Raw genomic sequence first — 17,276 nt, forward strand, 5'->3', positions numbered from 1 at the left:
GAGTGACATCAGCACCATTACATAAAACAGACACACACACACACTGTAACACACAGCAGCTGTTCCCTCTATTAAAGGTCACTTTCATCCTGATTCTTTCTCGTCACGTTTTTCTTCTATATCGTCGTTTTAAATAAACTCTGCAGCTCCACAGTTTAAACTGAATGCCCAACAGTCAGACTGTCTCTTCTTTCTCATAAATGATTCGAACACAAACAGAACAAGTGATTAGGAAACTCTGACTTCATGTTCATTAAAAGACTGAGTCTTGGAGGATTAAAGCTGCACTAAATCAGGTTTTATTGATGTAACTGTGTTGGATGTTTGCTGCTTTAATATCCTCAGTCTCCTAAAAACAGATAAAAAGTGGTGCCAATGCAACATTTAGCAGCTAAAACTAATAAAAACACGAATTAATTTGGATTTACATGCATCAGGTGATCAGAAATATAAAACAGCTTGTTAACTTATTTCTAATATCACCTTTATATGTCAAATATGTGCCAACAGTTTGTTATTCTGCCCTCTAGTGGACAAAAATCTTATATTACAGCTTTCATGTTTACTGCAAGTTAAGCTTCTGTTTTCTGTTTCTCAGGATACAATGTAAAATATTTTATATAATTAAGACTAATAACTGTAATTAAATCTATAAATTGTCTAAAATTGTTAAAGTTGAGCCCTAGAAACAACATCTGGTCCTCAGCTAACGTACACAGTTAGAATATACAGTAATATAAAATGTGACACAGGATCATTGTTTACATTAAACTGAAGATTTAAAGCATTTTATTTTAAATTAATTAATTTCCTACTGTGGATTGATTAATCCAGACTATGTAGTTGTTGACTGTGCAGCTGTGAAAATCAGGATCAATGTGATTATTGATTATTGGTGCTCTGTAGTTCGGCTGCAGCAGTGATGATGCTTCAAAGGTTCTGCTTCCCTCTGTGTCGTCTGTCAGGCTGCCTGTGTTCCGGTGATGCTGAGTAACGGCTGGGAGCTGCCGTTCTCCGAGATCATCGACTGGAACACGGCCGCCGTCATCGGAGACGAGCGGCTGCTGCTGCAGGTAGAACACCTGAACATAGAAACACCTGAACATAGAAACACCTGAACATAGAAACACCTGAACACAGAAACACCTGAACACAGAAACACCTCAGCATTACCTAAACACCTGAACACCGTCTGAACATAGAAACATCTGAACACAGCAACATGTGAACATCACCTGGAAAAAGAAAAACCTCATTATCTGAACACCTGAACATACAAACACCTTAACGTTACCTATGCACCTGAACATAAAACACCTGAACACAGAAATACTTGAACACTGAAACACTTGAACATAAAAACACCTGCACATAGAAACACCTGAACCTCACCTGAACATACAAACACCTGAACATCACCTGCACATAGAAACACCTGAACCTCACCTGAACATACAAACACCTGAACATCACCTGAACATAGAAACACCTGAACATCACCTGAACATAGAAACACCTGAACATCACCTGAACATAGAAACACCTGAACGTCACCTGAACATAGAAACACCTGAACGTCACCTGAACATACAAACACCTGAACGTCACCTGAACATAGAAACACCTGAACATAGAAACACCTGAACGTCACCTGAACATAGAAACACCTGAACGTCACCTGAACATAGAAACACCTGAACGTCACCTGAACATACAAACACCTGAACGTCACCTGAACATACAAACACCTGAACATCACCTGAACATAGAAACACCTGAACATCACCTGAACATAGAAACACCTGAACATCACCTGAACATAGAAACACCTGAACGTCACCTGAACATAGAAACACCTGAACGTCACCTGAACATACAAACACCTGAACGTCACCTGAACATAGAAACACCTGAACATAGAAACACCTGAACGTCACCTGAACATAGAAACACCTGAACGTCACCTGAACATAGAAACACCTGAACGTCACCTGAACATAGAAACACCTGAACGTCACCTGAACATAGAAACACCTGAACGTCACCTGAACATAGAAACACCTGAACGTCACCTGAACATAGAAACACCTGAACGTCACCTGAACATACAAACACCTGAACGTCACCTGAACATACAAACACCTGAACATCACCTGAACATAGAAACACCTGAACGTCACCTGAACATAGAAACACCTGAACATAGAAACATATTGTGATTGTTATTATGATTATCATTATATTGTTGTTTATTGTTGCTTATTGTTGCTCTACCGTGTGATACAATGCTGCTGTAACATGGGAAATTTCCCCGGACAAGGGGAGTAATAAAGGATTATCTTATCTCATCTTATCTTATCTGAACATGAACATCACCTGAACCTCACCTGAACATAGAAACACCTGAACCTCACCCGAACAGCCTGAGACTCTGTGATTTTACCCAGAATCCCGCTGTGTTTTATTCTGCGGCTGCAGAATTAAACCATCACGGCTTTAAATTGAGCCTCAGGGCGTCTCGTTGTTGGAAGAATAAATAGAAGCAGGAATGGATTCGGTGGAGTCGCTAAACTTCACGGGGGAAAAGTAATTATATGGCCATTAAATGTTAATTTGAATGAAGTGTGGAATAATATTGTTTGACATTGACTTTTATAGCGGCTCACTGTGAGCAGTTATCTAGTTATCCAGAAGCGCAGCTCACTGTGGATACTGTGAGCTGTAAATTCAAGTTTACGGGACATTCCCAGCACATATAGTAGCAAAACTATCTGTAGAATGTTACACATGCAGCATATTTACCTCCACATGTCCAATATTTACTCATAAATGGATTTTAAAAAGTGTTTATTTGCTGATATTCCTTCTTGACTGTGACAGAAGAAGCGACTCAGCTCTTTAAATCAAAGAATGAAACCTCCAGCAGCATTTAAAGCTCTCTGTGACTGATAGTGGTCTTTATGTTTGTGGTAAATTCATCATTTTTAGTCCTTCTTTCCCTCAAACAAGATTGAGTTTCAGTCTTGAATAAACACTACGCAGCATCGTGATTTTAATCTTTTTAAAGTGGAATATTTTGGCCCTCGAGTGAAGAAATGAGCTGCTGTTTTAGACATTAACACTGAAGGAAATGTTTTGGTGAATAAACTTTTCTCTGGTTGAGATGAGACGTTTAAAATCGCTGCAGCTTCAGACTTCAAGCAGATTCGATCCTGACATCCAACTCACAGGCAAAAAGAAGATTATTATATTTACTGAAATGTCAAAGTCTGTCTTCGGCCAAAGAAAGGAGGGTTTAATGCTTGAATCTTAAAACAAGAACGCCTCCAGTTCTACTTTAAGGTTCGTTCTTGACTTTTGGAATCAAGAACTTCACAAAAAACATCCTGAACACTCAACCTTTAGGACTGTTTGCTGCAAACATCCAGTCATGTTCTGGGCCTCCTCGTATTTTTACAGAATGTGGTTCGTGCAAATGGTTTATTTTTTTTAAATGAGTAAAATGAAATGATTTTGGTGAAATATCACAACTTAAAGCTCAGATTTGGATCTTTTTTCTGAGTGAACCGTTCCTGTGGAACACTGCCTGCAGTTCAGCCGAGAAGTTTCTGAATTTCCATCGTATGATTGTTGCTCACAGATGAGTCATTGCTGTCCTCATAGTTGTGCTGTTGGGTGTAGAATTTTTCATTTTTTACAGAATCGGTTTTATGCAAACGGTTCGTTTTTGGTGATTTTTTTTAAAAAATAGAATGAAGTGATTTTGATGAGTAGCTTAAGGGATGTCAGTAAGTTGGAAATCTGAGGATTGTTTATGTTTTTACAGTTTCAGGTCCAGATAAGTGGCGTCATGTTGCCTTTTTAAAAATTTTGCTTTACGAGTAAACATGCATTTAGAACCTGTCTGTGGAGTTCAGAGTTCAGACCGTCAAATGAATTCTTTTTTTTTTTTCATTTTTCATTCAGTTTTAAAACCTTTGAGGGTCATGCTTCCTGTGCTGAACTTCTGAGGTGTATTTTTGGGGCCAGACTTTAATTCTCAGATCTGATTTAAATGTTTCTAAACAGTCTTTGTTCCGTCTGTCTGCAGATTCCCACCACGGTCCGGTCCATCCACCAGGACAAGATTCTGTCCCTCCGTCAGCAGACTCAGTTCCTCTGGGAGGCATACTTCTCCTCGGTGGAGAAGATCGTCCTGACAACGCTGGAGGTGAGCAGGCAGCACGCAACATGCTACATGCATGAAACATACACACAACATACAATAAACACAGACAGAAAGCAGACTGAGATCTTCTGACCAGAGGATCCAGACCAGCGACTCTAAAGAGTTTTTCTGTCAAAAGTCAGTTTGAGGAGAATCCATCGACTCAGTGGGCTGTAAAAACTTTAGAGTTAACAAAGGCTATGACCGGCCTGAACTCTTTGTTTTTACTGTAGTTCTATAAAATTTCTTCCATAGAAGTTTCCCAGACTTTCCCAGCAGCTTATTTACCATCAGTGTAGTTCATCTCTGAGCTTTCTGTGTGTTGGAAATATAAAGACAGACTCTAAATCTGAAGGCCTGACACAAACTAGAGTGTACAACATGTTTCTAAGCTTCTTATCTAGAAGAAGAAGTGACATAAAGAGCATTGAGGCGCAGTAACTGTAGGAAAGAGAATAACAGTTATTTGTATGAGTGACAGAAGTAGCTGTGAAGAATTAGAGTAAAGTGCTTTAGAGATTTCTTCACCTCTGAACAATGAACAGCAGGAATGACTGTTAGCTTAGAAAGGTTACAAACATTATTCAGAGAAAACTCCCTCCAACCATTTTAATGTCACCGAGGTCTGCAGGGTTTCAGGAACAAGCACTTTGATTGAAGCCGTTAATGAAGGACTTCTGTCTCAGAAATACTGCAGTTAAAAGAAAAGCAGGAGGAAACGCTGAATGCTAACCTGACGGAGGAAACAGTGGAGTCGAACATTTTCTGGTCCTGATCACATCTGTGTAGATCAGCTGTAGTACCTGGTTGTTCCAAAAGGGGGAGCCTCTTACTGTTTAATACTAGAGTGCCTGTATAACCAGAGTGGCAACAACTGGGGATTTGACGCCATTTTGTTTCCATTTACTCAATATGAGACGCGCAACATTCACGAAAGCTAGCTATTTGTGGATTGTTTACTGATTTCAAGACATGTTTTGGACAAAATATTTTACTGGCTTGTTTTGTCTGGATGCCTAAGCTTGGATTATGGCCGTTTTTGTGGAATATTTTCATCTGTGACTAGTTTTGAGCCTTCAAAGGTGAGTTGTGCTGTTTAGGTTATTTGCTGTTTGTTGGACAAATGTGTTTATATTACCCGCTGTGGTAATCGCATCTGAAAGTGGTTTATACCGGCGGATTCATGAGAATCTAAGCTTTCCATTGGTGTATAATGTTTCTATCATTGAGTTTGCAGCTTCGGTCAATTTAGCAAAATACGTTTGCACATATGGCCGCTGAAGTTTAACGGGTTACCCCGTTAAACTTCAGCGGCCCGTATTTCATGCATCTCCATGCATGAAAATGGTCAAAGTCAAAATAACCACAACTGCCTAAAATCACATCAAACTTTTCTATCTGTCATTCACCCATACATCATAACATGAAATTACATACATGGGAGTAACCTGGCACAAAAACGATGATGAAGTCGGTTTCCATCCCACTCTCCGGACTTTATTTTCCCAGTTTCCTTCTTTCTGGATCACTGGGAAACCGAAATATGTGGGATCCCTTCTCTGATCGATTTGTGCACCCAAAGGCACAACAGCCCATCATTTTTCAGGTATTTAGGAAGCGAAAAAAGACCTAGAATTACCCTCTGCGGTGTAAACAACGTTAACAGGAAACCCCGGCGTTCATGAATTGGAAACAAAATGGCGCCTATACATCACGTGACCACAATTTTTTGGACCCGTCATGTCACCACTCTGGTTATACAGGCACTCTATTTAATACAGCAGAGACCAGAGGAGGCGTCACAGATCATGTTGATAAGCAGAGAGCATTGTGGGAGTTTAGCTAGCAATGGGCACCATGACAAAGACTCTAGTGGTTGCTAATGACCTCCAACCTGAACTAAACAGCTGAATGTTGTTGTGACATGTCTCACAGCTGCTTTTAGGCACAAAAAATGAAAAAGAAAGTTGCTAATTTTTCTTTTCATCATGTGACCGTACAGCCCTAAGAAGATGGTAATTGGGTTTACAGGTTTACCTCCTCAGTAAAAGGCATCATGGGAATGTTCATGTTGTAATTTAAATGGTTAAATAAGTAATATTATGATTGTAATTTCAGTTGTTTGAGTTTGTTGTTGATGTGCATGATGAGGAGGTTTTAAATGTTTGTATGACTGAGAGCATTTGGAGGTTAAGCTAGCAATGGCTACCATGACAAAGACTTCTGTAGCAGTTAGTGCATCTCAATGGTCTTCTTATTGATCAATTTTTAATCGGTTAAACCATTCACAGCAAATAATCTATTTATCATGAACAATATTAGTTGGAACGCTGCATTTGCTGTAATGGAACAGCTGGTACTATAGCAGGCTAGCCAAGCTAACTGCCAGCACCTACCTGTCTAATAGAAAATATTCGGTGTCCAGTGTTTTCACAGCTTTTTGCAGGTTGGTACATGCAGGTTGTCATCTTTCTATAAAATCAGCTGTTGCTGTCTGAAGGTTTCACTCCAGAGTCTGAAGGCTGCAGCTCAAATACTCAGAAAATAACAAGAAAATACAATAAGAGGATTCTACTGATGATAGGCTTAGTATGAGTCTAAACATGTCTCAGTAAAATCCTGCTCAGTTCACCTTTTAAGGTGGATTAACACCTGAAGGATGTGGATGGAAGGCTGAGGTGCGACCAGTTACAGTGGATTACAGAGGCTTTGTCACCAATTCAACGACAGGTCGAGAAGTTAGAGGACAGTTTCTCAGGAAAGCAATGAAGGACCTAGTCAATGCGAGTCAAGACTGTGGCTAAAACAGAAAGACCCATTTGAACCTCCAGAGGTAACACCTAGATGTAAGACGATGAGACACATACCCAGGTCTGATCAGCCTGTGGGGAGCTGGAACCAACTGAGGGGGTTGAAACACCCAATGACGTCTCATGGTGGTCATCCAGAGATCACCTCAAACCTCCTGGATTGGAACATCTAGTTCTACTGACGAACCTGTTTCCCTTAACATGTTGTTCAACTTTGTTCAGAGAAACCAGTTCATGGACCTGAAGACCATCCATCCCTTCAGTCCTTCATTGTTCAGAGTTATAGCTGACTGACAGACGTCCTCATCCTGCTTCCACCTTACATCCCATCATGCTTCTCATTTCCTGTCTTACTGCTAAAACCTGCAGCTAGACTGTCTTCCCACATCAGAACAACTGAACTCTGTCTGGTTCTATGTCTGTTTGTTAGTTGCCAACACATCTCCATATATTAGAACCTCCAGAACCTGCAGAACCACCAGAACCGGCCAACTGCTGTCAGTAAACTAGAATCACTGAGTCAGACTGAATCTGTGTTGATGTAGAAGCAGCTGGAAGCTCTAAGACTGTCTGTCCTGAGGAGGTGACGTGTTAATGCTGTTACCGTGGCAGCGCCCGAGATAACGAGTGACATCGTTTATTCAGCACACACACACACACAGACACACACAAACACACACACACACAGACACACACACACACTCCTCTCACACTCTAAGTTGTTGACAGATTGAATGTGCTGCAGAAAAACACTCTCTTCTTATTGACTCCCACATCCACCCAAGAACACTACACTGTAAAAAATCTATTTTTTAAACTGTTTTGTCTTTATATCACAAATATTGTCTAATAAAATCACAGAAAACTATTAAAAATGTACAATTATATATGTATATTATGTATGTCAAACTGTTAGATTTTCCCTGTTTTTCTAAATTCCAGAAAAGATCCAGTAAGGTCACAGAATAAAATCTGATAATTTATGTGTTACCTGTAAAAAAAAAAAAAAAAAAAAGCCAGGCCCTCAATCTATACCAAACATTCACATTAAAACACTTTAATTTGTTCTTTTATAGTTTACCATAAATTATTTTTTTATGTATTAAAATCAGCAAAATATCATTACTTTACAGATAATTTCCTTTAATTGAAAGTAAAATTATGTATATTCGACTGTCATCATTCAGATCTGATTAGAACTTTCTTGTTTAGTTAGAATATAGAAAATAATGCGCATTAATACCTATTAAAATCACAGAGAAAAAAATGTACATTTACATGGTAAATGTAAAAATAAAAATAAAAAACAGGCCAAAATGATAAATGTTGTTCTTTTTAGTATTTAAATCAGCAAAAAAATATTATTATGGTGCATTTTTTTATTTTTTAAAAATTAATTAATTTTTAAGTTGCTGATTGAATTTTTTTCCTGTTTTCTTGAATTACAAATAATGTTGAGTAAAATCACAGAAATAAAGTGTTCGGGTCCATGTTGACTGTCCTGAAATATTTTTTAAAAATCACCAAATTTCTATATTTTTATAAATAGTGATTAGTTTTTATTGCAGAATTTGCTGTCATTTGTACCATTTTTACAGTTTCTGACTGGTGTAGTGTCTCACTGTTTTAGTTTCTGTGACCTCACTGCAGATTTTACGGACTTGTATTTATTGTGTGTGCGTGTGTGCGTGTGTGTGTGTGTGAAATTACAAGCTCGTAAGAAACACCAGTCCAACCAATCATGTGGTGTTTCCTGTCGCGAAGCGGCTCCATTTCAACCAATCACGCGGTCGGTTCCTCGGCAGCTGCACCTATTAAAGTCACCTATTAAAGCGAGGCAGGATTTATCTGTCAGGCTCTAATTGGTTGATTGTGGCCGTTCTGGGGCAGATTGAGTCGTCCATCACACAGCAGAATCAACTCGTCAGGTCTGAGGCTGCAGCTTTAAGGTGGACTGACGTGTTTTTAGAGAGAACTTAATGGATTCCCAGTTAATCTGCTTTTCTGAGGCTAATTCTCATCGACCGGCCTCAGGAACGAAGAAACTCCTCTTTCTGCTCGTTCTGCCTTAGTGTGATGAATGTTTGTGTTTCTTAGCGGATGTTATTTCACCCGAACCCTCCGGCTGCTTTATTAACACGACAATCAGCTGCTCCTGGTTGAGCTGCCATAAAACCAGCGTCTGTTTTACAGTTTGTTCCTGCAGCCAAACCTCTGTCTGTCCGACCGATAGCTCAGGACTGGCTGACTGCTGCTGCTTTCTGGCTCTGCAGTTTTTCCTCCTTCACGGTTTCTGTGGCAGCGACTGGAGGAAATACGACACAATAACACAGATTCACTGCTGATGCGATCGATGGCTGCTATTGAGCTTCTACAAAGCAAACATTTGGAGCCTCGACTCCTCTCTGAAGCCTCCAGAATCACTTCTCCTGCAGCCACTCTCATTGGTTTAAAATAATACTGAAGTGTAAAAATTTTAAAAAGTAAAAAATTACACTAATGAATGACTATCCGTAGGAATGCGCAAAATGATCATGTGAGGCTGGTATAGTGTCTTCATAAAGTTCCTGTAAGTGTCTATATATGGATGGATCCATGTTTCTGCTAAAATACAGTCTTTGGTCGACATTTCACCAACTTTTGAGGCTCTAACATCAGTAGAATCTGATGTGTGGAAAGTTTGACCAGAGAAGGTTCCAGTTTTTAGATATTTTGAATTAAAATCTGTCAAAAATAAGTCAAATTCACTCGCCAACTATTTCCACATAACAACGAAACACCATACGTCATAGACAAAGACTCCCTGTAAATATGGATGGATCCATATTTCTACTAAAATCCGGTCTTTGGTCGATATTTCACCAACTTTTGAAGCTCTAACATCAGTAGAATCTGATGTGTGGAACATTTGACCAGACAACGCTCCAGTTTATTGCATTTTTAACCATGAAAATTTGTCCAAAAGAAGATAACGATTGTACAAAACAACTTGAAAATTGTCAAAAATGAATCAAATATGTCTTTAAAGTTATTGAGAATGAGCCAAAGTTGTTAAAAATCCTCCAGGTTTTTGCTATTTTGACTTGAAATCTGTCCAAAATGAATGAGAAATATGTCCAGAATTATTCAAAAATAGTCTAAAATGACTTTAAAACGACAACAGTGAATAATTATTGGCCCCTAAAATGGAAAAAAGGGTCAAATATTCAATCCAGTCTGGTATTATGTCACCATAAAGTTCCTCTAAGCATGTATCCATGGATGGATCCATATTTCTACTAAAATACAGTCTTTGGTCGACATTTCACCAACTTCTGAGGCTCTAACATCAGTAGAATCTGATGTGTGGATGCCAGACAAGTTTCCAATTTTTGGATATTTGACTTAAAATCTGTCCAAAATAACCCAAATATTGTCCGAAATGACTCAAAATTTTCCAAAACATCAACATTGAAAATCTATTGCCCTCTTAAAATGTAATTTCTGTGGCAGCGACTGGAGGAAATACGACACAATAACAGAGATTCACTGCTGACACGATCGATGGCTGCTATTGAGCTTCTACAAAGCAAACATTTGGAGCCTCGACTCCTCTCTGAAGCCTCCAGAATCACTTCTCCTGCAGCCGCTCTAATTGGTTTTGAATAATACCGAAGTGTTATTGTGAGTCTGAACATCAGCCGCCCTCGTGTTCGCTCACATTTATGACTTTCATCTTCGTTTTTTTGTGTGAAAACTCATTTCTCGGTGTGAAATGTTTTATAGGTGCGATTACAAGGCTCATTGGTCAGATCCTTATTATCTAAAGCCTCGTGTTTGCTCCTTTATCCACACAAATGTTCAGATTTTTACGACTCCTTTGTGGTCTGACTAAACTGTTGGTTAAAGGAGTTCTGTTCTGGTTTTAAGTCTGAAGCAGAGCCTCATTTGTAATTATAATGACATGAGTCTGACCCTGTAGCTGCCATGAAACGCGGATGTTTGTAAAATGTTTGAAATCCTCACTGAGAAGCTCCAATGTCAGAGTTCTTCATGTGTAATCAGCTGATGAATGAATGCTCTAGGTGTCCTTGTGCATCGCTTTAAATGTGTTTCTCTGCGGCTCCACGTGATCTATTTGCTATCTGGGAAACCTCTGATTCTGTAAAATCTGTAAATGAAGACAAATGAGTTTGAACTAAAGGTCGTTCGCTGTAACAACAGCGGATGTAAAATTATTAAAGCAGGAAAACTCAGTGTGGAGGCTGAAATGTGCTGCTTGGATTTACTCCTGGATGGATGGGTGGAGCTGCTGCATTCAGATTCTGTTCAGTTTGTTTGTTATTTGGGACAAAAACTGAAATATGTTAGAATTTTTACCCTGTGAAGCCATTTTAAGAGTTTGATATCTGCAGAAATAAAGCTTCAACAGCCATGAAATGTAGTAAGAACGGACAGAATTGTCTGAGAATGATTGAAAGGATCCTTTAGCGGGCACATTTTTAATTACAGGATCTTAAGAATGACAAGTACTATGTCCCCATAAAGTTCCTGTAAGCACACACACACACACACACACACACATATATATATATATATATATATATATGGATGGATTCGTGTTTCTACTAAAGTACAGTCTTTGGTCAACATTTCACCAACTTTTGAGGCTCTAACATCAGTAGAAATTGATGTTTGGAATGTTTGACCACAAAAGGTTCCACTTTTTGAATATTTAGACTAAATATTGATGTGGACTCATTGGTAGGAAACAGAACCTGATGTTATAGATAGAGGTCTAGATGTTGGTGTCCATAGAGGTCTAGATGTTGGTGTTTATAGAGGCCTTGATGTTGGTGTCCATAGAGGTCTAGATGTTGGTGTCCATAGAGGTCTAGATGTTGGTGTTTATAGAGGTCTAGATGTTGGTGTCCATAGAGGTCTAGATGTTGGTGTCCATAGAGGTCTAGATGTTGGTGTTCATAGAGGTCTAGATGTTGGTGTTTATAGAGGTCTAGATGTTGGTGTTCATAGAGGTCCAGATGTTGGTGTTCATAGAGGTCTAGATGTTGGTGTTCATAGAGGTCTAGATGTTGGTGTTTATAGAGGTCTAGATGTTGGTGTTCATAGAGGTCTAGATGTTGGTGTCCAGAGAGGTCTAGATGTTGGTGTCCATAGAGGTCTAGATGTTGTTGATGTTATATGTGCAGTTACAGGTTTGTGGTTCTACTGGTGTCTACGTCTTATTTGTGTTGTTTCGTCTAATTTTTTAACAATATTTTTTGTCTTGTTTTTCCTGTTTCTGTTGCTTGTTGACTCCATTCTGTATTTTGCATCTCATTTTTCCATTGTTGTGCTGTTTTTGTCCAATTTCTGTCATTTATTTTGTCATTTTTGTCCTTCTTTGCCATTTAATGTCTCTTTAGAACAGTATTGTCTCATTTGTTTTCCATTCATCTCATTTTGTTTCTTGTCTTTACTTCTCATTGATGTTGTTTCTTTTCTCTTTGTGAATGTTTGCCGATTGTGTTTGTCGTTTATGATGTCTAATGTGTTTTGAGACAGGTTTATCTTCTTTCTTTCCCTTTGTGTAAGATTTTTCTCCATCTGTGTTGTTTTTGCTGTTCCACTTTGCTTTTTTCATTGTATCATTGGTCGGCAACAGAAACTGATGTTCGTAGGAGTCTAGATGTTGGTGTTAGATGGGCAGAGTGGCTTTGTGTTGAGATTTGACAACATCTGATGCTAGTTTTACTCAAACATCCTCTAACTATCTGAGAGGAGTTAACTTATCCTGACAACAACAATACCTCAGTGTGTAACGGAGTGATTTTGAGTGTGTTTTGTGTCTAATCGATGTTTCGGCCTGTTTTCCTGCAGATCATCCAGGACCGGGTGCTAGAACACAGCTCCAGGAGCAGCCTGATGTGGAACAGCCACCCTGGAGGGCTGTTTGCTCTGCCGCAGTACTCTGGACACCTGGGAGACTTCCCCTTCTTCTACGCCACACTGGGTCAGTAACACACCGACACACACCGACTGCACAAAGAGCTGCAAACTGATCCATGAAGGTCGGCCTGAGAAAGTTCCTCTAAAGGTTTCCTCCTTACCCAGCACTCTGTCTGCTATGATCAGGATGTTAATGATCAAATGATTCATCACAGGCAATAATTTAACTAACTAGGAATATATTTATAGACCTTACACACAATTTGGTTTGTGTTTGCAAAGCTAGCGACGGGCACCATGACAACGGCTTCTGTGGAGACTAACGACCTAAAGTATCTCCATCAGCACACTGATTGTTGTCCACTGTTCATTTCTGTCGGTTAAGAAAGTTATTTAAACATTTGTATTCCCATTCGCGCTCTTTGGGACAGTGGTAGCTCTGAGGTTAAGGCTCTGGATTAACCATCGGGGATACGGAACTGCCTCTGTTGGGTCTTCAGCAAGGTGCTTTGATAGGGATGTGCTCATTACAATCACATAAAGACATTTTTTGACTATTCTGTTCTGGCACAAACCTTTCTTTACATCCGCTGTCGCGTGGGTGTTGCAAATGTAAATACTGAAGTGCTTCATTATTATAACACCTGACTGATTCATTATACAGGTTCAGAATATTGTCCTGTTTCTACACCACAGATGCATTTTCTGGGTTGCAAAAGCAGGTTTTTATTCTACTGTACCCCAGGTTTATTTAGTATGTGGACATTGATTGGAGGTCATTAACCTTCAAAGCAGTCTTTGTCATGGTGCCCGTTGCTAGCTAAACTTGTGTAATCCTCTCTGCTTACCAACATGAACAACATCTAGTCTGAGTGACGCCTCCTCTTTTCTTCCATCTTGTGGTTTACAATAAATCCAGTCAAAAACCAAGTCAAGAACAAGTTTGATATTAGTCCAAATGCTAATCTCAGTCCAGTATTAAAGCAGTTTAAAACAAATTTGAGAAAAGTACGAAACTAGTCTAAAATCTAGTGTAAATTCAGCACGAAAAACTTCTCATGTCTTAAACACACGACAGATAAATCTTCTTGAAGGGTTTCGGTGCAGCTGGTTCTGGACTTTCTCTGACTGCAGCCGTCTCCTCTGGTTCTGTGACTGATGCTGGTTTCAGTCCTGCTGACCCATCAGAACGTCCATCACGCCGTTTGACTCGGCACTGCTCGACTCTCTCGCCACAGTTCAGCGAGGCCGAGTTCTCCCTCCACATATTGGTTCACGTCTTCACTCCATCATCGTCCAGGCAAACCTCCACACTGGACAACAGCTGGTGTCAGAACAGACGAACAGAACCGGAGTTTATCTGGTCCACAATCAGATTTATTGTCATTAAACAGCATGTAATAAAACTGGACTTCTACACAAGGACAAGGATACTAAGGACGGACAAAATGGTTAATCATGTTTTATTAGTTATTTTCTTTACTATTTTTTACAGGTTTTTCCCTGTTTATTTTTGATTTCATGGCAGTGTCTGAGATATTCTAACAAACTTTAAATCTAGACAAAAGATATGTATTTGTAATAAAATGATTTTTTAAAATAATTTTTGGACAGATTTTGAGTCATTTTTGACAATTTCTTTGTTATTCTTAGAGTTTTTGAGCAATTCAGGACATTTTTAATTCATTTTGGACAGATTTTGACCTACTTTTTAGATTTTCTTTGTTGTTTTTATAGTTTTTGAGTAATTCTGGCCAAATTTTATTCATTTTCTACAGGTTTTGATTAATTGCTGACATTTTCTTTTTCCCTTTTTAATTACATTCTAAATATTTAACAAAATCACCGAAAAAAAATGTTAATCATTTAAAAACAATGTAGGTTATGGCCACAATAATGAACTGTGTTTTCATAAACGGTTATTTGTGGGACTATAGAGCTTCACAGTTTTACTGTATTTAAACCAGATGAAAGTATAAATATTTTACTGATATACAGTAATATGAACCATGTACTGTGAGCAGTTCAAGGACCGTCAGAGTTCCTCCATATTAGTTAAAGTTGCTCAGAAATCACTTAAAGTTGACCTACTCTGTGCACTTTTTGTAGAATCTGAGGTCATTTCACATTTTTAAATGACACAGAGTGAAGTGCTGGTGGTGAAATATCACAATTTAGCTCAGATTTGTTTTTGCTTTCAGATAAAATCAAACATGATGAATTCAAAGACTCTTGGAAAGATGACAATCTGGTATTTTTACGGTTTCTTGCTGATAAATGGTGAAACTTTGACAGTTTTTTTTTAACTTTTAAACCCACTGTTGGCTCTTTTAACTTTGGACAGTTTAGTTTTCTTAGATTTCCGTGTTGATCAGCAGATTCAGTCTTTAATCCATTCTGATGTTTACCATGCTGAAGCAGAAAACATGCAAACTCAGAGTGACAGAAAAGGTTTGCTTCAGTGTTTCCTGAAACACACCTCAGAGAATCCATCGACTATATTCCTCCTCATAAAGTTCCTCGCCGTGCGCCACGCTTTGCTGCTTCTCCTCAGATTAGATTTAAATGAGGAAAAGTTGCCCGTCCTCTCTGATCTCTCTTCCTCCATATCATATTTCCTCCTGATTTTCAGCCCCAACTCCTCCAATCCAGCATCTAGTCTGAACCTAAAGTCCCATCAGCATTGAGAGTCTGGTTCAGCTGCAGAGTTTCAACTGAAATATTCACTTTCTAAACACATTGACTGAGTCTTTTTAAAGTCCAGACAGTGAATGTTTCTGAGCACAGCTTGGAAATGAATCCTTCACGTCTTTAATCAGTGCTTCTGCTGCTTCTGTTCCAGGAATTAAACCACACCCAAAGTTCACCGCTGTCATCCACGCCGTCTCCCCGCTGGTGTCCCAGTCACAGCCAATCCTCAAGCTGCTGGTGGCCGTGGCCAAATCCCAGTACTGTGCCCAGGTACGACCACACACCTCAACATCACCTGTATCACCTACATCACCTGCATCACCGACATCACCTGTATCACCTACATCACCTGCATCACCTACACCACCTGTATCACCTGTATCACCTGTCTCACCTACATCACCTGTCTCACCTACATCACCTGTATCACCTACATCACCTGTCTCACCTACATCACCTGCATCACCTACACCACCTGTATCACCTGTATCACCTGTCTGACCTACATCACCCGTCTCACCTACATCACCTGTATCACCTGTATCACCTGTCTGACCTACATCACCCGTCTCACCTACATCACCTGCATCACCTACATCACCTGTCTCACCTACATCACCTGTCTCACCTACATCGCCTGTATCACCTACATCACCTGTATCACCCACATCACCTGTATCACCTACATCACCTGCATCACCGACATCACCTGTATCACCTACATCACCTACATCACCTGTCTCACCTACATCACCTGCATCACCTACATCACCTGTCTCACCTACATCACCTGTCTCACCTACATCACCTGTATCACCTACATCACCTGTATCACCCACATCACCTACATCGCCTGTATCACCTACATCACCTGCATCACCTGTATCACCTGTATCACCTACATCGCCTGTCTCACCTACATCGCCTGTATCACCTACATCACCTGTATCACCTACATCACCTGTATCACCTACATCACCTGTATCACCCACATCACCTACATCGCCTGTATCACCTACATCACCTGCATCACCGACATCACCTGTATCACCTACATCACCTGCATCACCTACACCACCTGTATCACCTGTATCACCTGTCTCACCTACATCACCTGTCTCACCTACATCACCTGTATCACCTACATCACCTGTCTCACCTACATCACCTGCATCACCTACACCACCTGTATCACCTGTATCACCTGTCTGACCTACATCACCCGTCTCACCTACATCACCTGTATCACCTGTATCACCTGTCTGACCTACATCACCCGTCTCACCTACATCACCTGCATCACCTACATCACCTGTCTCACCTACATCACCTGTCTCACCTACATCGCCTGTATCACCTACATCACCTGTATCACCCACATCACCTGTATCACCTACATCACCTGCATCACCGACATCACCTGTATCACCTACATCACCTACATCACCTGTCTCACCTACATCACCTGCATCACCTACATCACCTGTCTCACCTACATCACCTGTCTCACCTACATCGCCTGTATCACCTACATCACCTGTATCACCCACATCACCTACATCGCCTGTATCACCTACATCACCTGCATCACCTGTATCACCTGTATCACCTACATCGCCTGTCTCACCTACATCGCCTGT

General features: G+C 39.9%; 1 protein-coding gene across 1 annotated transcript in view; it reads left to right on the forward strand.

The window, feature by feature from the left end:
• Nucleotides 1-17,276, forward strand: part of ext1b (exostosin glycosyltransferase 1b) — a 140,283-nt gene that overhangs the window by 104,832 nt on the left and 18,175 nt on the right. Inside the window, 4 exon segments of the mRNA XM_051955272.1 lie at nucleotides 966-1,073; nucleotides 4,091-4,210; nucleotides 12,877-13,009; nucleotides 15,788-15,906. Of these exon segments, the coding sequence (XP_051811232.1) occupies nucleotides 966-1,073; nucleotides 4,091-4,210; nucleotides 12,877-13,009; nucleotides 15,788-15,906 (480 nt within the window).

Source organism: Acanthochromis polyacanthus, chromosome 11 (assembly GCF_021347895.1).
Source record: "Acanthochromis polyacanthus isolate Apoly-LR-REF ecotype Palm Island chromosome 11, KAUST_Apoly_ChrSc, whole genome shotgun sequence".
Classification (NCBI taxonomy): Eukaryota; Metazoa; Chordata; class Actinopteri; family Pomacentridae; genus Acanthochromis; species Acanthochromis polyacanthus.